At 36.7% G+C, this 25339-nt stretch overlaps 1 protein-coding gene across 1 annotated transcript in view; it reads right to left on the reverse strand.

The window, feature by feature from the left end:
* HYDIN (HYDIN axonemal central pair apparatus protein) overlaps nt 1–25339 on the reverse strand; it is a 374065-nt gene that overhangs the window by 291410 nt on the left and 57316 nt on the right. Inside the window, exons 4-5 of the mRNA XM_064489991.1 lie at nt 6374–6531; nt 4459–4584 (exon numbers count right to left, since the gene is read on the reverse strand). Of these exons, the coding sequence (XP_064346061.1) occupies nt 4459–4584; nt 6374–6508 (261 nt within the window). The 5' untranslated portion in view covers nt 6509–6531. The remainder of the gene's footprint in view (nt 1–4458; nt 4585–6373; nt 6532–25339) is intronic.

The following is a 25339-nucleotide window of genomic DNA, read 5'->3' on the forward strand; positions in this document are numbered from 1 at the left end:
TACTACAGAACCCAAACTAAGTAAAAAGATAATAGATGTGAAAATTTAGATTAAAAGTACAAATTCCTAGAAAAATACAAATTATCAAAACTAGCACAGTAAGAAATAGAAAATATGAAGTGTTCTTTAATGATTAGAGAAATTGAATCTGTAAAGCAAAAGCCTTTCATAGAGAAAATGCTGCCCAAGTACCTCTACTAGCAAATTCTAGCAACTCAACTGAAATATTATAGAAACTTCCTCAAAGGAGAGAAAAACAAAAAATTAAATATGTCCCAACTCAAGTGATGATGTTGTTAGCATAGCTTTCATATACCTGAGAAGGACAGTAGGAGACAGGAAAATTATAGGTCAAACTTATGCATGAACCATAGCTCCAAAGCAGAAAAGGAACAAAACATTAGCAAACTGAAACCTACAATATATAAAAAAGATACTACATTATGACCAAGTTGAGTTTATCTCAGAAATTTAAGATTGTTTTAACATTAGAAATTTTCATCAAGAAGAAACAAAATTGTCATTTTCCTGAGAAGAAAAAAATTATTTAGAAAATTCAAAATAATCTGTAGATAAATTAGAATAAGTGACTTATCAAAAGTCACTGAATACAAGGTCAACATAAAAAATTAATTATATTTCTATATGCTATCGATGAACATTTAGAAAGTGAAATTTATAGATAATACCATTTAAAATAGCATCCCAAGACATAAAATACACAGGAATAAATCCAAAGAAAGATGTGTAAGACCTTTATCTGGAAAAACTACAAAACATTATTGAGAGAAATTAAAGAAGATCTACACTGAACCACTGACAATTGCGTGGAAAACACACAAATATGCATATTTATGGGAAGCAGACATCATTTAGGCAGGCTAGAATGAATCATAAGAATTCCTACAGTCAGAACTCTAGGGAGAAGAAAAAGCCAACACAACTCAATCACTTCCTCCCTTCCTCTCATTTCCCTTCCAAATAAACACACATATACCATCTTCTTTCATAAAAAGCTGCATTTAGCATCATAGAGAATTCCAGCTGGTCTGAGACACTAACCATCCTGGCCTCAACATTAACTACTTACAAACAGCAAGTCCAAGAAGAATTCCCTTCTTTCTTTCAAAGATGGGTGGTAATAATAATCATAATGACAAGTCAAGACAAGATCTATACAAAAACACTCAAGAAAAAAAAAGAAGAAGAAGAAGCAAAGAAAACGGCAAATATTCACCAGAAAAGCATTGCCATGAAGCAATGAAAATCTTAACTACACCATTTTACCATAAAAAACTCAAAGAACATAATGGAAAAAATCAGAGAGCACAAAGCAAATATTCAAGAATGCAGGGAAGATTAAGCAATCAAAAGAGATGAAAAATTCATGTTTTCATTCAGTAAATACTAATTGAGTTTCCAATATTTTCCATTCCTTGAGCATGCAGTAGTGAAAAATGCCAACAAAGCCTCTGTCTTATGAAGCTGAAATTCTTGGGGAAACGGATTAAAAAAAAAAAAGAAATACATAATATGAGGTGGGGTAGTAATAAGGCTATGAGGAAAACTAAAGCCAGACAAGGAGACGGAGGGAATGGGTATCTCAAGGAATCTTTCTGATGGGTAGTCATGGGATGGCCTCTCTGAGGAAATGACATCTATGCAGAGATCTGAAGCAAGTCATGCAAAGGTCTGAGAGAATAGCATTCCAGTTAGAAGGAATAACAAGCAAAAAGGCCCTTGGGTGGGAATTATCTTTGAGTGTGTGAAGAGCAGCTAGAGGGGAGCATAGTTAGAGGAGAATGAGCTGGGGAGAAGTGGAGGGGGAAAATCTATGAGAAGGGCAGGGTCAGATGATGCAGGACCTTATAACTATAAGGATGATCAGAGGCTACTAGGTAGTTTTAAACATGGGAGCAACAGGTTCTGATTTACATTTTATAAAACCACTCTTACTTCTTGGTGGAGAATTGATATTTGGGTGATGAGATGCAAACAGGGAGGCTATTTCAATAGTCTAAGATGATGGTGGGTTGAACTGGGATGGTGGTGGAGGTGGTGAGAAGTCGTTTGATTAAAGATATTTGTGCAAGTACAGTTGTAGCTGGATTTCACAGAAGACATGGGAAAAACAGAGGCATCAGCAATAACTCCAAGGTCTTTGGCCTGAGAAAATAGATAAGTGGGGGTATTATAAGTTGGAGGGAGGAAAGACAAAAGAGGAAAGAATACACCTTTAGGGAAGAAATGTAATGCAAAAATTCAATCTTAAAAATTTTAAGTCTGAGCTACCAATCATACATTGAACTGAACATACATTCCAGAGTTCAGGGGCTAGCCCACAGCAGGAGAGATAATTATAAAAGTAATCATGAAAAAGGTGAAATTTAAAGCCTCATTCCTAGAATGTATCATCTAAGAAGTGAATTCAGAAAAGAAAGCCAAAGACCAGGTATTGGGGAGCTCCAATGTTTAGTGCTCAGGAAGAGGAGAAAGGTCCCCCCCAAAAAACAACCAGTGAAGTGTGAAGAAAGCCAAAGGTGATATCTGAGACATAAGTAAACAAAAAGCTACCAAAAAAAAAAAAAAAAAAGACAGTAACTAATGTAAAATGCTGTGAGCAACCCAAAGTGTGCTGAACTGGTCAAGCTTAAGAATGAATTGTTTGTATTGTTTGTTTTCTGAGGGGAGGTAATTAGGTTTCTTCTTGGAGGAGGTACTGGGGATTGAACCCAGGACCTCTTGAGTGCTGAGCATGCGCTCTATCTACCACTTGAGTTATACACTTCCCCCTTAAGAATGAATTAGAGAAACACAAACACACACACACACACACACACACACAGACACAACTCAAAATAAGGGATACAGAGGATAGCTGATGAATGTAATTACAATGAAATGACAATGAACAGAAAGTTAAAAATGGATTAGAGATGATATATAAGATGTAGAAGCACAAAGAAGATCCAAGATGTTCACAAATTATATTTCTAAAGAAAAGAAGCAAAAATGGCATGAACATCTGATAATTCAAAAAAAAAACTTTCTAGAAATATAATAAGGGTGGTGTAGTAGTATCTCAGGAAAAATTTAGTCACATCCTAATAAAATTACTGGACATCAAATAAGAATAAGCAATCTTTGGGCATACAGGATAAAAGATAAAAGCATCTCGAGTGGGGAAAATAAATCTGGCTTCATACTTCTGCATGCTGTCATTTAAAGCCAGAAAGTAGTGAAGAAAATGCCTACAAAGCTCATGTGGGGAAAATGTGTGACTCAGGCATTTTATATTAAACAAATCTGCAGTTTACTTATAAAGGCAGCAGGCAAATACTGTTAAACATATAAAATCAAAGAAATATAGTTTCCATACACTCTTCTTGGGGAAATCAGAAGAGGAAGACTCTTACCCAAATAAGAGACAAATGAAACTCCGGAAAATAAAGTACAATTAACCAACTGAGTTAAGAGAAGAAATAGGTGAGAGGAGATGTGGTATATGAATTTCCTCATCCTGCACAGCAAGAGTCAAAACTCTCAAAACACACACACAAGCAGTACACACAGAACAGAACACATGGTCTGGCCTTAGTTATATTCTGGGAAAGGAGCAAACAGCCTTTAATTAGGACAAATTAGCTTTGCGAAAAGCTGTGTTTGTTCCTTGCCCTCAAAGTTAGAAGGTGGTTATGGGGAAGAGCAGAAACAATTAATAACGCAGGCTAGCAGTGCTCAGAAGAAGAGCAAATATTATGCATATCTTAGAAAGGGGAGGCAATGGTGTGGCATGAACAGCAAAAGAGCCTGGGGGACTCATTTCTCATGTGGAAAATCACTCTGAGAAACCCTCAGGAATAGCTGGGAAACCTTCAACGATAATATGTGCATAAAAAGTGAAGCACGTAATACAAGAAATTAATTAAAAAGTAGGGAAAAAAGACCTTATTTTGTAATCATATGCCCCTAACTCCTGAAATATATGCTTTATGTTAGAATACAGAAGCATATCAAAATAGCTATTCTTTAGAAACTAAAAGGATATATGTGTTATTGGAAATGAGCCAAAACAAACATGCCTATTTTGATGAACAATTCCTCCTTCTTCCTTTCTAGTGATGGACAGCTCAGGTAAGGAAGAATTTCTTGTATTAGGAAGACAACCTAATCAGGCTGGGCTAATTCTTAGAATTACTTCTTATCTTTAAACAATAGTGTCCAGAAGTAGCTAAGGAAGAAATGAGACTAGTCAAAAGTTATTTGTACTCTGTAATTCTATTCATATCAAGTTATAGCTAAAAAGATCAACAGAAGTAGAAAAAGAATGTATAAAAGAAATCCAATAAGGGATTAGTAAGCCCAGAATTAATAAGTATTGCTTAGTTCCAGTTGTTCTAAAATATTTACATTATTCCAGGGCCTACTTTATACATAAGTATGAGAGAGAGAAGCTACCTTCTGATGTGTTGTTTCCCCCATATCTAGAAGTTCAATGATCCGTGGTCGGCACATCATATGTGTATTAGCCAGTCTCTGCTCTGTGGTGAGGGTCATTTCCTTCAGGAACTCCGAGGGTGTCAGCTAGAATTTAAAACAACAGCAGCCAAGGATTCATGAATGGAAATACTGAAAAAGTGTTTTCATAAGTGCCAGTAATGAATAATTTGTGTTTGCAGCTTTCAGGATAATTCTGGAATTCCACTAAGTTCCCTTATAAAATATTTAAAATAACTAAATAATACAAACAAAGTACCTATGCACTTCTGAGCTCTCTGCACCATAATTTGAAATGACATGTGGTTGCTGTTTCCTTATGATTTTGAAGGATTCACACAAAAGAACTTGGGGTGGGGGAGAAGGGGGTCAAGAAATAGCATGAGAACATGTCCAAAGAGCTTAACATTTATGCTCAGAAGAGCACAAAACTCTAGGTTTCTAAAATCACTCATAGGCTTCAGAGCTAAGGAGTTTGCAATACTTCTATTTACTTCTAGTTACAATGTGCAAGTAAAGCTTTTAGGTGTTTATCATGTTATATCAGGTTAAAGGGAAATCTTATAAAATGTAAAGGATTAGGGAAGTGTGTTTACACTGCTTAGGAATGAGTTTGAAGTTTTCAGAAATCACAAGAGTGCATGTAGAACTCGTTTTCAAAGAGCTCTAAGCCAACTATCAGATCCAGCAGCCAGTCATATCCACATACTCAAATTTAAGAATGTAAAACGCTTTAACACTTTCTAATGTTATGAAGGAAAAAAATGTAACCTATCAATTAAATAAAATCATTGAAATAACCTAGCAAAGGCTTACTGAAGACCAATCACTATTAATTCTGCAATGTTATGGATGTTCTGGAATGTTCACTACTTTATATGCAAAGAGACCGAGATCATTGGCAGCAACATAATGCTTCAGTATGTGCCAAGACTTTTTAAAACATTCAGGGGTATATAATTTAGCTGATTCATTCTGCCTTGGGTTAAAATCAATGCTGTTCGGATTCCCTACAAAATTAATTTCTGGGATTGAGCCCATTTAAATGAAGGCATATTTCTAATATAGCTTCCAACTTGGTTTTTTTAAGATTGGTCTTTTGGATTGGAACACAGATTAGAATACTAAAATGTTAATAGGTATCAGCTGTGTTGTGATTTAAGTTAAAAATAACAAGCTCTTAAAAGCAAAAAGTATGGATTACTTTAAATATGAAACAATAACACCACAAAAGAAAATGATGATAGATTTTATTTTTCTAATTCGCACATAACTAGAGACTAGTTTTTAAAATGCAGTGAATACACTTTAACACTCTAAATTGTTATTGATATTTTCTACAGCAAGTAGTTTATAATTCAATTCTCACCAAATCAGAATAATTCATTAAAAATATTAATATTTTCTATCTTACAGGATATTCTAAAATCACACATTTCCCCTAGATATGATATAGTCATTATTTTAATGCTCTATGCTCTACAATTATACAAAGATAACTCTTGCCAATCAACAGAGAATTGATTATTTATGTTACACCTATGAAATTCTCATACTTGACTGTTTTTGAACTGCATAAATGATAGTATCTTAGGGTTCAAGCTAATATTTAGAAAACCTTAATAATTTGCTTGCATAGTCTTATTTCAACTGGTTAACTCAAGCAATTCAAGCCTCTTCTTTGACATATGTGACTGCAAAAGCTTCTCAGGCTTTAAAAGGTGCATTTGCTCTGCAGCAAGCTACTATGTTAACTAAATTGATATTATCAGCCAATAATTCTTTGTTTGATATTCTGAGAATGCCAAGTAGCAACTGTCATTCTCCTGAAAAGACTGCAGTAAGTATTTTACTCTGAAATTCTCTGATACATTACCATTCTATTTACTTCTTCTTCTGTAACCACCTTTGGATTCAGGGGTGGCAAAATCTTGCTTTGGAATCCTTTAAGCATTCTTACTAACCCCATCTGAACAGCCCCCGTGGACTCCCCAAGTCTTCTAGTTGTCATTTTTAGTTATTTCCTTTGTTAACCTAAGAGTGAAAAAAAAATATTAGAACAAATACAGTTAATTCCTGAATACAGGTTACTTTTTAAAAAGCTTTTTCAAATACAAGAAGGTTTAGAAAATACTGATCTTCAAAAATACATCAAATGCTTGAAACAAATGCCTTAACTAAAGGAATCTATTCCATTAGCCAGTCTAGATTTAGCCTTATCCCAAAGTCTAGGACCCGTTTTAGACAAACCAAGTGATTTTGGACTAAGCTCATGGAAGACTTCAAAACACAAGATGTTCCTACATCTTGGCACTTTTAGCCTCCCCAGATAAACAAATAAAAACTGCTCAATAAATACACTTCATCGTTGCTTATTTGACGATTGTCTCTGATGACACCCTTCAAACAGAGTAAATATAAGGCTTCAGGCCTTCACAGCTGGGCAGAGAATTGAAAAATGCAGCATGAGATGATATGGGGGAAAAGTTTCTGAAAAATTTTTGAAGTTGATAGTCATAAATAAGGCATTTAACAGCAGCCTAATCCCTCTAAATCAAAGAAATATGTCACTTCCCCTTTGCATATCTTTCTTATACTTCTAGCAGGACACTTGCAACTATGGGGGTCCATTTATGACTAAGTAGGGATTTCTATTTTAAGTAATAGCAGGCAAGGTTGTCCAACCCTGTACAAAAAAATAAAAACACTTGAAACAATGCTAAATAAAAAACTTTAAAATCATGAGAAATTCACAGGATGGTAAGGTACCGCCAGACCAAAATGGAAGGGAAACCTGTGCATAAAGGAAAATAGATCTGAATGAAAATGAATAAGGTACACTGAAATGAAGCAGTAAAACACCCAAAGAAATCAATACGAGATTTTAAAAAAGGAAAAAAGATCACAGAAAAAAAATGACTGAAATGGAAGACAAAGAAGTTCTAACATGCTATAATTAGAGCACATAAAGAAGAAAAATAAAGTACTGGAGGGGAACTAATATTTAAAATTATAATCTAAGAAAATTTTCCAGAAAAAAAAAAACATAATCAAGAGGGACCAGTAGGTATCCAAGAAAAGTGACCCAAAACGATCAACTCTGAGTCATATCTTAGAAGAACTATTAGACTTAAAGGATTTTTAAAACTCCTAGTAGCCGCCAAGGAAAAGTTGAGTTAATGTACAAGGGCAAAAGATTTAGATGCCATTGGACTTTCTAAAAGCAACCTATGAAATGGGAAAACAGAAGAGCAACATTTTCTAAAAACTTTAAAAAGCATGAGCCAAGATTTTATAAACAGCCAAGCTCTCCTTTAATCATCAATGCTGCAGAAAAGGAGTTTTGAACATGCAAAAGCCCAGAGAATATTATAAACATATTCCCTTCCTGAAGAATATACTAGAGGATGGGCTTCATCCAACCAAAATGTAACTGGGCAACTTCAGCAAAAATACTGTGGATGAGCATTTCATATATTTAATTACAGAGCTAAGATTAAAATGAAATTGAGGACATGAGGAAAAAACAGAACTTAAATGTTATATTTTCCAAAAAAGTAGAAAGAATGAAATTTTACATGAAAAGAAATAAAAAAGAAAGAAGGCTGAAAAGTGGAATAAGATTATTAACAACTGTGTGTTAGGTAGGTGTCAAACTGTTTAACCAGACGGAATAAAGGAAGATTAAGGGGAAATGGCGGACAGCCCTCATGGTAGCAGTCAATGATATCTGTTTCCAACCATTCATGTGTTTATATAATCCTCTCCTCTTGAGTATGAGCTGTACTTAGGTATTCTAACAAATATAATACAGCACAAATGATGGATGTCACCACTGAGGTTAGCTATAAAGAGACTTGGTTCCATCTTGGGCACTGTCTGGCTCTCTCTCGGATCAGTTGCCACATTGTAGGGACACTCAGGAAACCTAGAGAGAGGCTCATGTGGTGGGGAACGAAGGCCTGCCAGCAATGACATGAGTGAGCTTGGCAGTGGATCTTCTGAGGCCTGCCAACAACCATGTGAATGAAGGCAGAGTTGCCAGCCCCAGTTGAGCCTTGAAATGACTGTAGTCTGGGCCAACAGCTTGACTGGAGATGCATGATAGACCCTAAGTAGGAGGTACCAGCTAAGCCTTACATAGATTCCTAACCTACAGAAACTGAGAAAACAGATATTCATTGTTTTAAACTATTAATTTGGGGATAATTTGTTATACAGCAATAGATAAAAATATAGGCACTATAAAGGGTTTTTATACAAACAGAATTGCTGAATATGAAGATAAACCTTCCAAAATACTAAAAGAAATTTTAGAAAAAGCAAAGAAGACATACTAAATATAGAAAGACAAACAATAAATTATATACAATACATATAATTTTTACAATATAAAATAATATAGGAAGTATGAGGTCATAAACATGGTGAAGTAGGTAGTTGTCAACCTCAGTTTTCTGCACAAAAAGACCAATCAGCAATTGTCCATAGACAAGACACCTTTGTGAGAATCCCAAAACCTGGGATGAGACTGAAGTATCCCCTAGGATCAAAGAGACATGAAAAAACTTGAAAAACATTTTGTTAAGTAAAATAAGCCAGTCACAAAAAAAACACATATTGTATGAGTCCATTCACATGAAGTGTCCAGTGGTTGCTTAGGGCTAGGAGGAATGAAGGAATGCAGAGGGGGTGGGGTGAAAACTAAAAGGTATGGGATTTCTTTTTCAGATGATGAAAATGTTTTTAAAATTGGACAGAGGTGCCGGATGGCAGAGTAGATAGACTCACAGCTCGCTTTCTTCCACAAATACACCAAGAATTCTATCTACAAACCCACTGAATCACACAGAGCACCTACTGAACTCTGGCAGAGTATGTCTCACTTCGAAATACAGGAGGATTCTCACAAAATCCAGTAAGAGAAAAAAAAGAAAAAAGAAAGAAAAAAGAAAAAAATCAGTGCGGGACTGGTCCTGCAGGAAAGGACTGGCAAAGGAAGAAAGGCTGAGGGTGCTCAGACACCCCTTCTCCAACCAGGAGGTCAGTAAGGACAGAAGCAGAGCTTCTGACGCTCAGAGGAGGAAGTGGCAGCTGCTTGGCAGACAGAACTAAGATAAACTTGCACAGAAGGTCCCTGCGATCTCAATCAGCAAGAACAAGCTGGGACTGGCTGCTGGAGATTGGTGAGAAGCCCGGGGAGAGGGCCGGGGCCCACTGCAGCCTCAGGGGACTGGAGGGTGGTGTGAGCTCTGGCTGGGGGTGTGTGTGGAACAGAACTGCTTGGGATCCCCATAAAAAAGAACCACTGCTGGTGTGCATGGTGGGGAGGGGCACAACACAGCCGCACCATAGCCCATCTCTACTTGGCTCCATTGTTGATGTGTTCTCATGAGAAGAGAGGTGGGCCTCTACTGCGCAGAGGCAGGGCTAAAAGCTTAATCCATACTCAGCAGCCCTGCAACTTCATAGGTGGGACAGAGATTTGTTTACAGCTCCAGGCAGAGAGCTCTCTCTGGACCCTTTGTGGACCTGTACCTCTGGGACAAATAGGCAGTGAGCAGAGTTCTGGCACACAGTGGGGGCGAGCATGGTCATTTACAACAGATTGGCATATCGTACTGTACACAGAGAGGGGTCTGGGGTCTGCGCTCACCCTGTGGTGCACCGCAGATTCAGGTGTGTGACTGCACGCTCACTATAGCAGGTCCTAGCGCCTGACATTGGTGGATCTACACTAGTAGTTCCTGGGGCCCAGAACCTATGGGACACCAGAATAGGTGGCCGACATTCCCACAGCTAAGGTGGGGACAAAGGCAACATCAACAAAGAGTACTTTTTAAGTCCACATAATATGTGACAACACCACAAAGGGCACTTCCCAGTGGACATCTCCTGCGGAGGTATACTCAGCAACTCTTCTTCCCATCTGAAGCACTCCAATCCTGCCTACCACACACCACAGCTCAGAAACGGGTCTAGAATCCTCTATTCCAGCAAAAGGGAAGCAGACTTGGCCCCTGTCAAGGCTGTGACAACCACAGAACAAAAAAGGAGGTCCTGCTCAACAACAACAATCAGGGCAGGCTCTGATCACCACACCACCAACCACTCCCCCAATAAAAGGGATAACAGCCAACACATATGGAAGAAAGATGTGGCAACCATCCATTCTAAGACCAGCCCTTGCAGCAAAGCTATTAGACACACACAGTCTACACAGAAATGCTCCCACTTTAAATAAAAACAAACAAACAAAATATAAAACAGCCCTTCAAGACCGCAATAGATAACCGATACTCCTAAATCCATACAGCCAGAGAAATGTAAGTAAAATGAAGAAGCAGAGGAACCACTCCCAATTAAAAGAACAAGAGAAGTCCCCTGAAAGAATGAACAATGAGATAGACCTCAACAGTCTACCAGATTATGACTTCAAAAAGGGTGGAGATAAAAGCACTGAAGGAAATAAGAGAGACTATGAATAGAGAGAGAATACTATAAAAAGGAAATAGAAACTATAAAGAGGAGTTAATTAAAAACAGAAAACTCAATGGCTGAGATAAGAGCCAAGCTAAAGGCAGACAACAGCAGACAGATAATGTAGAGGAATGAATAAGTGACTTAGAAGACAGGATACCAGAAGTCACCCAGTCAGAACAGCAGACAGAAAAGCAAGTAAAAACCAATGAAAGCAATAAAAGGGACCTATGGGAAAATATACAGCATAACAACCTACACATAATAGGGGTCCCAGAAGGAAAAGAAAAAGAGAATTGAAAAGGTATTTGAAGAAATCATGACTGAAAACTTTCCAAACCTAAAGAAGGAAACAGCTATCCAAGTACAGGAAGCACAGAGGGTCCCAAACAAGAAGAACCCAAACAGACCTACACCAATACATATTATAATTAAGATAGCCAAAGTTAATGATAAAGAAATGATTCTAAAGACAGCAAAAGAAAAACAAGGAGTTAGTTACAAGGGAATCCCCATAAGGCTTTCAGCTGACTTCTCTACACAAACACTGCTGGTCAGAAGTGAGTGGCAAGATTTATTCAAAGTCCTCAATGAGAAAAAGCTGCAACCTATGATACTCTATCCAGCAAGATTATCCTTTAAAGTAGAAGGAGAGATAAAGAATTTCACAGACAAGCAAAAACTAAAAGAATTCAGCAATACTACACCTATCCTAAAAGAAATATTGAAAGATCTACTCTAAATAGAAAAGAAGCAGGAAAATATAGAAATGAGAAAACCATAATTGGAAATGCGAAAAATGCAATGAGTTGCAAGAGAATAAACATGAAGATGTGAAAAAACTTCAAAAGGACATCAAAATCATAAAAGGTAGGAGAGGGGAGTAAGAAAATATAGATTTCTCTCCCTTTTTTTCTTTTTTTTTTTCCTTTATTCTTTTTAGGATGTGTTTGAGCCTACATGACTACAAGACTCAAGCAAACAGATACAGTAATGAGTTACATACTTGGAAAACAGGGTAACCACAAATCAAAAGCATACAATAGAGTCACAAAAACCAAAAAGAAACCAAGCTAATACAAAAGAAATTTATCAAACCAGAAAAATATCATATATCATTTATATGTGGAATCTAAAAAAAAAAAAGACAAACTTATTTATAAAACAGAAACAGACCCAGACATAGAAAACAAACTCATGGTTACAAGGAGGGGAAGAAGGTGGGAAGGGATAAACTGGGAGTTCCTGATTTGCAGATACTAACTAATATATACAAAATAAATAAACAACAAACTCTTACTGTATAGCAGAGGAAAATATATTGAATATCTTGTAGTAACTTATGGTGAAAAAGAATATGTTCAGGTATGACTGAAGCATTATGCTGTACACCAGAAATTGATACAACATTGTAAACTGACTATATACTTCGGTAAAAAGATATATTTAAAAAATTGACTGTTTGTGAATATACTAAAAACTGTTGGATTGTACATACACTTTAAATGGGTGAATTATATGGTGAACTGAATGTGAATTATATCTCAGTAAAGTTGCTAAAAATATATTTTAAAACATTTGAAAAAATTAATTCTTAGAAGTTGAAAACTGAAAAAAATGAACTTTGCCATATATCAAGTTTGTGCCATAACCATAAAGAGAAAACAATTATTCCAACAGATCTTAAAAGACAGTTTTTGACTATATCTCTCTAATGGATAGCAGTCTTATTATTGGTCATAATATTAGTAAAATATTATAAAACAGGTAGCTACCTCAATATTGTTAGGAATCAAGCATTTCAGCATTTTAAAAAGTACAGGAAAAAAAAGGTTTTTTTAACTTTTTTTATTGAGTTACAGTCATTTTAAAATGTTGTGTCAAATTCCAGTGTAGAGCACAATTTTTCAGTTATACATGAACATACATATATTCATTGGCACATTTTTTTCACTGTGAGCTACCACAAGATCTTGTATATATTTCCCTGTGCTATACAGTATAATCTTGTTTATCTATTCTGCATATGCCTGTCAGTATCTACAAATTTTGAAATCCCAGTCTATCCCTTCCCATCCCCCGCCCCCTTGGCAACCACAAGTTTGCAGTCTATATCTGAGTCTGTTTCTGTTTTGTATTTATGTTCCTTTTTTTTTTTTTTTAAGATTCCACATATAAGCGATCTCATATATCTTTCTTTCTCTTTCTGGCTTATTTCACTTAGAATGACATTCTCCAGGAGCATCCAGTTGCTGCAAATGGCATTATGCTGTCATTTTTATGGCTGAATAGTATTCCATTGTATAAATATACCACTGCTTCTTTATCCAGTCACCTGTTGATGGACATTTAGGCTGTTTCCGTGTTTTGGCTATTGTAAAGAGTGCTGCTATGAACATTGGGGTGCAGGTGTCATCCTGAAGTAGATTTCCTTCTGGATACAAGCCCAGGAGTGGGATTCCTGGGTCATATGGTAAGTCTATTCCTAGTCTTTTGAGGAATCTCCATACTGTTTTCCACAGTGGCTGCACCAAACTGCATTCCCACCAGCAGTGTAGGAGGGTTCCCCTTTCTCCACAGCCTCTCCAGCATTTGTCATTTGTGGATTTTTGAATGATGGGCATTCTGACTGGTGTGAGGTGATACCTCATCATAGTTTTGATTTGTATTTCTCTGATAATTAGTGATATTGAGCATTTTTTCATGTGCCTATTGATCATTTGTATTTCTTCCTTGGAGAATTGCTTGTTTAGGTCTTCTGCCCATTTTTGGATTGGGTTGTTTATTTTTTTCTTATTAAGTCGTATGAGCTGCCTATATATTCTGGAGATCAAGCCTTTGTCGGTTTCATTTACAAAAATTTTCTCCCATTCCATAGGTTGTCATTTTGTTTACTTATGGTCTCCTTTGATGTGCAGAAGCAGAATGTAGCTTCTTGCCGGTAGGGACCATGTGTGATTGGCACATAAAAGGGGCTCAGTTAATATTTGTTGAATTGAACTGAATATTAAATTGCATTCATTAAAAGAGAATTTTCACTAGACAAAAACATTTCTCAGAATAACTATTTACCTCTTGTTCCTTAATTTAAATGTCAACCTCCAGCTCCTAGTGTTTCCACGTAACAGTCTAGCTAAACAAGTGTTCAGTATGTATGAAACAGTATCTTCTTTTAGAAAAAAAGAGGAAGAATGTAATCTCAGATAACTCAGGAGAACCTAGCTTGGGGATCTCTGACGAGGATACAGTCAAAGATGGTAGAAAGGGTTGCAATCATCTGAAGGCCTGTCTAGGGCTAGAAAATCCACTTCCAAGATGGCCCAGTCACACAGCTAGCAAGTTGCTCCTGGCTGTTGGTGGGAGGCCTCAGTTCCTCTCCCATGGGCCTCTCAACAGGGCTACATGAATGTCCGCATGGCATGATGACTGGCAACTTCCAGAGCAAGCAGTCCAAGAGGCCGGGGAGAAGCTGCAATGTCCTTTGTGGCCCAGAAGTCACACACCATCGTTTATGCAAGATCTGTTAGGCACACAGATCAGTCCTATTCAATGTGAGAAAGGCCACACAAGGACATAAATACCAGGAAATTAGGATCACTGGGAGCCATCTTGGAAGCCAATAACCACATACACCTCATACGTTTATTATGAGGATTAAATTAGATAATATTTGTAAAGTACTTCACTTTGCACAATACCTGGCATATAACTGTTCTTAGTGTTATTAGCAGAATATTTGGTTAAAAAAACTGAAAAGATGGAAATTCCATTCAATTATACCTCACTTGCTGGAAATAAATAAGAGTGTATGAAACTAACCGTTCCCATGTCTTCAAGTTCTGCTACTGCTAAAGTGAGTGCAGGGAAATTATACTCTAGGATGTTGATAAATATTTCTTTACTTCATTTTAGCAGGAAAATATCAAAGAAAAAATTAGGAAAAACACTCAAGTAAATGCAACATGGCTTTTGTCAGTGAGGGATTCTCCAGGCACTCAGAGTAAAAGGATTAATTTTCATATAATCCTGCTGCTTCTTTTTGTTTTCTACTGTTTCTAAAGCTGTTATGCTCCTTGGTTTTCTATTTGTTTTATCTCTTTTAAATTGGATTAATTCAGATTTCATAGGTTTCACATTGGTCTCTGCTCTCTTCCCCTTGAAATATTTCCTGAAAACAACCTGTCTCTGCAGAATGTGTTACTTATTATATCTGAGGTACATAGAAGAGAGACAAATTTTAGAAAGAATTCTCTTATTTGACCGCAGCTGAAAAAAAAATGAAGATGTATTTTGTATTTTGTTCTGGTCACCAATCCCAACGTGCATGTGTGTTTGTGTGTGTGGCAGGGGAAGGGGATCTTCCCCTACACCAACCAGCAATTTATCTACACGGAGATAGCATCAAATTCCGCAGGTTAAGTATTCAGTCCCAGGAGACTGCCCTCACACTTCAAACACAAGTTGCAAGCCCAGGTTGCTAGCTGTGCTTCTGATCCACTGGTTGTAAATCAAAGGTTCCCAAGGCCCCATCCTCAGATTCAATTAATTTGCTAGAGTGGCTCCCAGAACTCAGAGAAACATTTTATTCACTAGATTATTGGTTTATTACAAAAGGATATAACTCGGCAATAGCCAGATGGAAGCGATGCACAGGGAAAGGTATGGGGAAGGGGCACAGATTCCATGTCCTCTCCAGGGACACCACTCTCCCCAGATATCCATGTATGTATTCACCAACCCAGAAGCTCTCTGAACCTTTGGGATTTCATGGAGGCTTCATTACATAGGAAGAGTGATTAAATTACGGACCATCCTCAATTGAGTCAACCTCCAGCCCCTTTCCCCTAGTGGGCGGCGAGGGGAGGACTGCAAGCTCCAACCCTCTAATTACACTGTTAGTTCTCCTGACAACCAGCACCCCCATCCTTAGATGGGGCCCAAAGTCACCTCACTAACAACAGAAAATATCTTTATCCCTCATGTCACTTAGGAAATTTCAAGGGTTTTAGGAGCTCTGTGCCAGAACTAGGGGCAAAAACAAATATATATATAATTTTAATATGTATTATTTATTTAATTATTATTTAATATGTATAAGAAATATATATATATTTCTTATTTTAAATCACAACATCACAACATATACAGTGAAAACTATTTTTCCTAGAATTCAAATTAGAAAAAGAACTGCTTCTCCATAGGCAAATATCAGGTGGTGGAAGCTTGTTCAAATCATAGAAGCTTCCAGGCCAGATACAGGCAGGGAAAAATTCAAAGAGCCAACTGCAAGCCATTTAGGAAGAAGGTGAGGACTGGAAAAGAGAGAGTCACACCTGCAGAAAGTGATTATTACTATTTTTGAGCAGCAATTCACATAATTTCATGACTCATACCAAGAATCTATAAGTATTATGGTTCCAAAATAGATTACTTTTCTCACATGGGAATTCAATTATTTCTCAATTTAATAAATAGAGTATCTACTATGTGCAAAGCACTGTATTAGTTAATTACAAGTAAAATCATATTGTTTTTGAAGAATGAAGATGAAAATGAGAAATATGTCTACTAGCTTATGGAAATAAACCCCCAGAAATCTAACTGGATTTTGACTTTGACTTTGCATATCTGCCCACATTCAGTCTTTGTCACATCTCTGAGTGAAAAGCATTGCTGCAATTTGATTGAACATGTGATAGATAAACTTTACTTTTAGTTTCACTGAGGTGGATAAAAGATAAAATGATATGGTCTTTTAAAAGATTTTATGGTGAAATATTACATGCACATAGAATTGTCATCAAAATGTACAGCTGAAATGAATTATCACCAAGTGAACATCTGTGTAATGATCACCCAAGAAACACAACACGGCCAGTGCCCACAGAGGCTCCTTGAATCCCCTCTCAATCACTAAGCCCTCTCTCCCCACTAAAGGTAAACACTGTCCTCACTTTTATAGAAATCACTTCCTTGATTTTCTTTTACAACTTAAGCGTGTATCCCTATAGTTTTGCCTGGCCTTTAATATTTGGAACAATGGAATCACACAGTATGTAATATTTTATGTCTGGCTTCTTTTGCGCTATTTTATATATATATATATAGTTGCATTTAGCTGTAGTCTATTCATTTTCATTTAAGTATAACAGTTCACTGTTTGAATATACAATTATTTATTAATCCAGGTTAACTATAGGTTAACACTTGGGTGGTTTCCAGTTGGAGGCTATCATGAATAACGTGGCTATGAACATTCCTCTATATATGTCTGTGCATAAGGACCAGCAGAGTATATATCTAGGACTACAACTGCTGGATCATAGGATATGCGTATCTTAAACTACGGTAGGTAATGCTAAATAGTTTTCCAAAGTTGTGCCTATTCTTCCTCCCACCAGCTGACATCTGGTTGTCCCTCAAACTTGCTATCACTTAGATTAACAACCTAAATTTTAGCTATCTGGTGGGTGTGTCATGAGAGCTCATTGTATTATTTTGCATTTCCCTGATTACTAATGAGACTGAGTAACTTTTCCCATGTTTACTGGTCATTTGGATATGCCTTTTTGTGAAATGCCTTGTGAAGTGTTCAATTCTCTTGCCTTTTTTCTATTGGGTTGTCTTTCTTATTGATTGTGGAAGTCCTTTTGGAGGCAAGCCCTGTATCAATTACATGTTCCTGCAAATGTCTTTGCCCAATCTGTGGCTTGTTTTTCCATTTCATGTGGCTTCATGGGCTGACTTCCTGTTCATCCCTGCTCCTTCAAGGCAGCCTTTTGAGGTCCAAACCGAAAGAGAAAGGGTTCCCTCTAACCTTGCAGACCCTGGTTACCAAACCCTGTTGCATTAGCCCACCCTCTGAAGACAGCCCATCCTCTTAGTCTCTCAGCTTCTTCCTTGGAATTTGCATGTGCTCTCAGAGGCACCAAGTGTGGGGCTCACTTCCACAGGTTGCTGTTCCCCCTGGACCTGGCCTGAAAGCTCTTCACCATTTGTTAGCCTTCGAGTGCCATGAAGCAGGCCTTTGATTATAATCCATCCAGTTTTTCTGGTTGCCCTCAGGAGGGTGGACCTGCATTACCTAGCCTACCATTCCTACAAACAGAAATCCTCATTTACTGAGTGTAGATGGTATAAGGGGGAAAAAACCCTAACCCATGCCTAAAGAAATCTCCAATTAGTCCACTTTTTTGAAAATCTGAAGACAAAATGCAAAATGAAACAATACAAATAGTGCCTAGGACTAGTAGAAGTCTGCTTAGAGTACTGCTTAGATGTCTGAAATTACCCGGATAATCCATTCATGCCACTAATCCAAGATAGACAAAGCTGATGTCTTGACATTTTGATTGTTTCATTTTGGGTATCAGGTTGAGATACAATTACTGTTAGCTGAGATGGATCCTTAGTGTATTAAACACCAAAGAGCTACTTGCAGAACTGTAATGGCCAAAAGCAAACATTTTTCACTTGTCTACCAAGCAGCCAAGGGCATATTTTCCAGCCTCTTCTCATTTGAAGAACCAAAAAAAGCAAAAAATTTGAAAAGGTATATTAAAACTGAGAATCTCTGAGCTTTAGCTAGATCTTCCTGCAGAAAAAGATCCGTGTATGGATCTGTATTATGAGACTCACTTATCACAGATACCCTCGGATGACATGATGAAGTGCATAGTTCTTGTCACTGGAACACAAGCCTCCCCTTCCAAGTCCATTAGCTCTACTGGTACATTCTGTCCCCATTTTGCCGAGGTTCTCAGGCTTCCCCATTTCCCCTGATCAAACTATAGAGTTTCTTAGAGGTAAAATCCCTGAAAATCTCACCTTCCATCCCCTGCCTCCCTTCCCTACTTAGACTCATCCTACGGGTCTCAGGTGAAACATCACTGCCTCTAGAAAGCCTTTCCTGACCTCCCTGAAGGTCCTTTGTTATATATTCTCACAGCAATTGCACTTTCTACATACTGAGTAAGTTGTTTGTGTAACTAGATTTTTATGTCTGCCTTCTCCACCAGAGAGCAAGTTCCATGAGGTTAGAGATCTTGACTATTGTGCTCACCTCTGGTATATATGCCTAAAATAGTGATTGGCATGAAGTCAATAAATCTTTGTGGAATGATTAATGGGCAGCTGAATCACTGAACTATTTGTTATGTGTTCTTTTTCAAGGATAACTTCATTTTTAAAAAAAGAATCATTTGGCAGATATTTATTGGTTTTTAATACCCTGCATCCATTCACCCTTCTTCTGGGATCAATATTATTTTTCCTCAGGGAAACACTCCACTCCTTACTCCAATGGAGGAGTGGCCTATCCAATATCATATCTCCCTGGTCATAGTTAGAACAGGGCAAATGACCCAAGTCAAACCAATCAGAGCCTCAACTCTGACTTTTTTGAAACTGCTGAAAAAGAGGCATGCTTTCTTTCCATTGAGGTTGCCGAGAAGTGAGATATGAGCTTAATGCTGCTAGCAGCCCACTTGCCCCTATGAGGGAAGAGGCTGTCTGAGAATGAAGGCACACACAAAAAAAGCAGTGTGAAGAGAATGAGTTCTTATGACATCATTCGAATCCTCAGACCCAGACAGGAACTCGTGAGTTATCGGAGCCAGTTAATGTTCTTTGACACAAATGTCAACTGAGCTGTATGCTGTGACCACAGTCTCTTGACAAAGTGAATTTTTTATAAATAATTGCAGTCCATTTATTATTTGTAATGTATTACCATAGCATGAATAACTTGAGAGCTATCCAGACCGTAACTTGTAAAAGCAGTTTTTGATGGTCTTGTGCATTCTGTCAAATATGTTAATTTAAACATCACAGACAAGCTACTTTAAGTCCATGTTTGCCTTACTAAAATATAAAAACTTCTAATTTATATGCCATTGGTTTTGTTACCACCCAAGTCTAAAGACCAGTAGACTTGCAAAAGCAGTGAGAATGCCTTTGGTTTCTACAGCTATTACATATAACGCATGTTCATTTGGACAATTTGCTTCAATTCACACCTGTACATACATCATTCAAGATAATCTATTTTATATGCTTATGAATGCTAGGCAATTCATATTATTTTCATCACAGCAAATTCATGAACAAATGCATATTTATTTATGAATTTACTGCAGTGAAGAAAAGATATTGAAATTACCATTCATTAATAAGTAAAATTCCTTATTTTGGGTCCAATCATTAAATCAATGAGAGCTTATCCATATTTTAATAGCAACAACACATGAAATGGCTCACTCTTGCTGGTGTAGCATAATAGAAACTAATTTTTTTCAAAGCTGCTGTCTATCATTTCTTAGTGACTTCTTTGTGGAAGAAACCTAAGCAAAGGAAAATCTTGGGTGTATTAATTTCTTTTCCTAACACAAGAATCCCTAACTGTTCTTTCCTCCAGTGTGCTGTATCAGTTCCACTAATCTATGGAATTCTCTAACGTGAGAAAATATGTTCTCATATGACTATGATGGGTTAGTGGATCATTTTCTCAAATTTATCTTACTTGGATTCAAGACTGCATACTGAATTAGGAAGACTCTTTTTAACCCTCTTTAACAATCAATTCTTGTAAAGGATTTCTTTGGGTTGTCCAGTATGATATCCCCCTCCCATTCTCCTTCTTCCTAAAGAAAACTATTGCCCTGTCCAGAAGTCGAAGGCAGATCTAGTCAATCACAGTATCCTCTTCTCCTATCCTCTGATTGGTCTTGGGTGTGAAGATGTGGTCCTAATAATGCCAATCAGAATCCCTCCCCTGAATGATGGCTGAATACTGGGAAAGAGAAGTTTTTTCTTTGGACCTTCTGGGCTGAAAATGAATTTAAAGATATTGGCAGCTATCTTCCCAATAACACGGAAAAGGACTTTCTGCAAAACAAAACTATGGAGATAGAAGAAGAAATGTGAGCAGGATGGATGGATGACAGGAGATAAGAAAGATGAATATAAGTGAATCACAGTTATATTCAAAGCAGTTCTAAACTCTGAGGCCCTGGTATCTGTGGCTCATCTTTTAGTCCTATGAGCCATCCTAGTGTCTTAGTATCCTGACTACATGGACTAATAAATTCCGTATTTTGTTTGTTAAGCTGTACTGAAGTCTGAAGTAAGTTTCTGTCACTTGAAATCTAACACTCTCTAATGATAACTGTTAATATTTCTAGGAATCATACATTTAGCTGAAAATTACTTCTAGCATTTATTACGAAGATTTGCAAATAACTACTATGCAAAAGCATGACTTGCTATTTCCAAATGAAGTTTAAGATGTCTCATTTCTATTAGGATAGGAGAGAATAAGTTTATACATTTTGTACTTACATATAATATATGGACTAATTCATTTGTACCATCAAATGTACCATTCAGGATGCCTAGAAATCTGGAAATCATGAAAAATCATTGGATAGTTTGATTAGGTAACCCAGGGAAGGTAATTCCATGCACGAATTATTCTGCTTTTACAAAGCCCACGTTAGAATATGACTAGCATGTAGCAAGGTCTTTACAGAAGCTCACATGGATCCAAATATTCTGGTCATCCAGAATGTATGAGCCCAGAAGAGAGAACTGAAAATAATGCATTTTCAGACTTTAAAGTTGAAAGTCTATAAAGGGTTACAGAGAAAATCCTTTATGGAAAACTGATACATTTTACATCATTTTCTTCAAGTACTAACAAGTCAGAGTTATTTAAATGTTTTTTTATACGAGTTTATTTCACCAAATCCTTCTGACAAAAATAATGCGTAGGAATCAGATTTCCTTTCACAGGAAAGGAATTTATTCATTTACCCTTCCATAGCTCCAACCAACATGAATGAAGAAAGAGCCTGGTGCTTTCATCAATCTCTACCAGCCATTAGGGAAGTGGCAAACCCCAGAAGCAAGTGAACAGCAAGCTAGCTTGACCCTGCTCAGCTGAGTGCTTTCAACAGTGATCACTCTCTCATACATTCTCACTAGCAGCTACTTGTTAAATGCTGCATGTCTACCTTTTATTAAAATGTCAAATAGAAATCTTTTAATTCATACTGGATGGCTGTCATAACAGAATTCAGTAATGAAAAACAATGACAGAGATTGGTTGCAGACTAAAACACTGTACTTGAGCTGTCTGGCACATAACAGCGCCATTTTTCTTCTTTCAGTTATCACACTGGTAAATACTGACTAGGAAATTCTGAGTGTGTTACTTTCACAAGGCTTGGCCAGATCGATTCCCATTAAAAGTATGAAAAATATCTGGATCCAGCCTCTATCTCTAATGAGGACAGCAATATATTTTCCCCTAAAATCAAAGAGGTCCTCCATTTCCAGTAATGGCAAGTAACAGTTAGTTGAACCAACAATTCATGTGAACACAACTAAAAACTCCAGGCGAAAAAAAAATTTAATCCTTAAAAGTATTAAGAGAGCTTTCAAGACAGTAAGCAATTACCAAACCAAAATCTAAAGGAAATCAAACACCAGAGAAGTCAGCAAAGCACTAGAACCCATAGCCACTTTTGCCCTATGGTATTTGCTAATCCAGAAAAATATGAGCTTTGGTTTTGGTGGCCTTGCTGGGCAATGAGATAAAAGTCAATGATTAGTGTCCACTCAAGATGGGAAGTATAATGAGAGATCTTTTCCACCTTAGGCTGGGGTCCACAATTAAAATCCACTCCATCACCATCACCAGAAAGAAAAACTTGTCATGGAACTAAGCAGAGAAAGAGAATAAAAAGAAAAAGAAGGGGGAAAAATACCTCCAAAGTTGGGGTCACTTCCAACCCAAATTTGCAGCCCAGGTCCCTACCACATAAATTATCCACAGAACTTCAAGCCATGAACTAGGTTTAATGTAGTCCTAGACTAACAAATCCTGAGGTGCCCGGAAGAAGCAAATATAAATCACCTATTGAGGAAAACATCATCCTACCAGACCTCAAAAAATCAAAATCCCTACAAATAATATTTCAAGGATAATGAGGAACAAAAATAATCAACACATAGGAAAACAAGACATCTTGAGCAAAATTAACAGAAACTAAAGGTAGCAGAAAGATCATTAAAGATTTCATATAGGGACGTTAAATACAGACTATAAAACAACAATGTTTACTATGTTTCAAGTACTTACAGATAAGCCTGAAAATATCTTCAGGACACAGAAATCTATATTCAAAAAATTATACAGCAGTTCCATAAAACAAATGGACTCTTCAAAAATGTTAATGCCCTGAAAGGCAAAAACTAACAACCCCCCCCCAAAATGTCAAGGGAACTGTTCTACAGTAAAAGAGATTAAAAAGCTTAAAAACTCAATCCTTGACTGGATCCTGAATTTAATTAAAAAAAAAAAATAAAAGGAGCATTACTGAAAAATTGGGGAAACATGGAGTATCTCAGATAATACTGTATCAATTTTAAGTTTATGAACATGTTAACAGTACTGAGGTTATATGAAAGAATGTTCTTATCCTTAAGAACTATCTGCTAATATATTTAAAGGAGTAATGTCATGATATCTCCCTTCTGTAAGTCATTAACTTGTTCTCAAGTGGTTCAAAAAAAAAAAAAAAAAGAAAGAAAGCCGAGAAAGCAAATGTGGCAGAATATTAACAACTGACGACTCTTAAGTAAAGGATATTTATATACTATTATTTCAAATTTTCTTTAGATTTGGAAATTGTTTTAAGAACAAAATGTTGTAGGGGGAAGTTGTATAGATTTCAAAAGATCCAAATAGAACATCTAACAATGAAGGATACAGTAACTAAACTGAAAAATTCCTTGGGTATACAAGTGCAGTTAAGAGTCATGGAGGACAGGATCTGACGTCATTGGAGCTTTGAATGGAAGAAAAGAGGTGTGTCAGAAGCAATATCTCAAAAATAAGAGCTGAGAATTATACTGAAGTGTTGAAAAAGACCAATATATAGATTCAAGAAGCCCAACAAATCCCAAGCTAAACAGATGTGGGAAAATCCATACTCATCTTAAGAGAGGGTGAAGAAAACTAAAAATAAACAGATAAATTATTTTAAAAGGCTAATAAAAAAAGACAGATTATCTTCAAAGGAGCTATGGTTAGACTGAGAGCTAATTTCTCAATATGTACGAAACTAGGAAATAGTAGAACAATGCATTCAAATGTACTGGAAGAAAAATCTGCCATCTATTAATTCTGAAGGAAAAGGCAGCCATCTTTTAATTCTATAACCAGCAAAAATACCTTTCAAGAGTAGGAGTAAATTAAAGACAGTTTTGGACAAACAATGTGAGAAGATTCACCATAGCAGACCTCCTTTGCACTTAATTAACTGACATTGGCTGTGAATTTAACCTACACTGATCTTTGGATTCTGCTCAGTAATATTCTGTTGTTCTCTCAAACAATCCATCCAATGAGTCACAAGAATAATGAACAACTACTGCTGAAAATGATTTTGAAATGATTAATACAAAAATTACCCCATTTGAAGTCTCAGTGATACTCCAAGTTGTCATTCATACAAGTTCATGAATACATGTACATCCATACTGATGTACAACTTTTCCAAAATGAGAAACCAAAATACTTTGAACTCACCAGGGTTATCATTTGTCCCTGATTCATAATGTCTGTCCTATGGCTCTGTATAAACTACTTTACAAATAGACATATCATTACCCATGTATAAATTTCTTGTCTAAACAAAACAAAACAAAACAAAAATCCGTGAGTTGTGACCTCAAACTGAACTGGTTAAATTTAGGGACTCATTTGTAAAGGTCAGTGTCCTTTGCTGCAAATCCACTTCTTATGCAGATGAGAAGTTTAACCTGCCCTACAGCGCTGGGCATAATTAGCCAGCTGCACCCTCATAATAAGGTGCAGATGGTTAATTACACCAGCAAATAACTGCTTACTTGTGGGCACAAAAGCCTGTATCTAAAAATCATTGAAAGATTGAAAGTATACTTGGGCCTATTTATGCTCATGCAAACAAAACACTTATTTCCAAGGTTTCATCTGTGAACAGACCAACACAGGCTCCAACTCCACTGCTCTGAGGGAGATGAATTAACATTGCTGAGGTCTGGTTCAAGGAAGGGGCTGCGTGCCACAAAGCCGTATCTCAACTAGCAAAATATTTCATGGGGTGCTGAATCCTTGGTGAGAAATCCCCTAATGTTAATTTGTTGTAATAGGAACCTTAAATAAGGTGAAAATTTGATTTCCTTAGAACCCAAAGTAAATTCTATATTCTTTAGATAAAAAACTCTGAAATAATTTTTTTCATAAGCAAACGTGTCAAAATTAGTTGTCTTGAGAAGAAAAAAAAAAAAAGATGAATTTTCCTGGGCCCTTCAGGAA

Source organism: Camelus dromedarius, chromosome 9 (assembly GCF_036321535.1).
Source record: "Camelus dromedarius isolate mCamDro1 chromosome 9, mCamDro1.pat, whole genome shotgun sequence".
NCBI lineage: Eukaryota > Metazoa > Chordata > Mammalia > Artiodactyla > Camelidae > Camelus > Camelus dromedarius.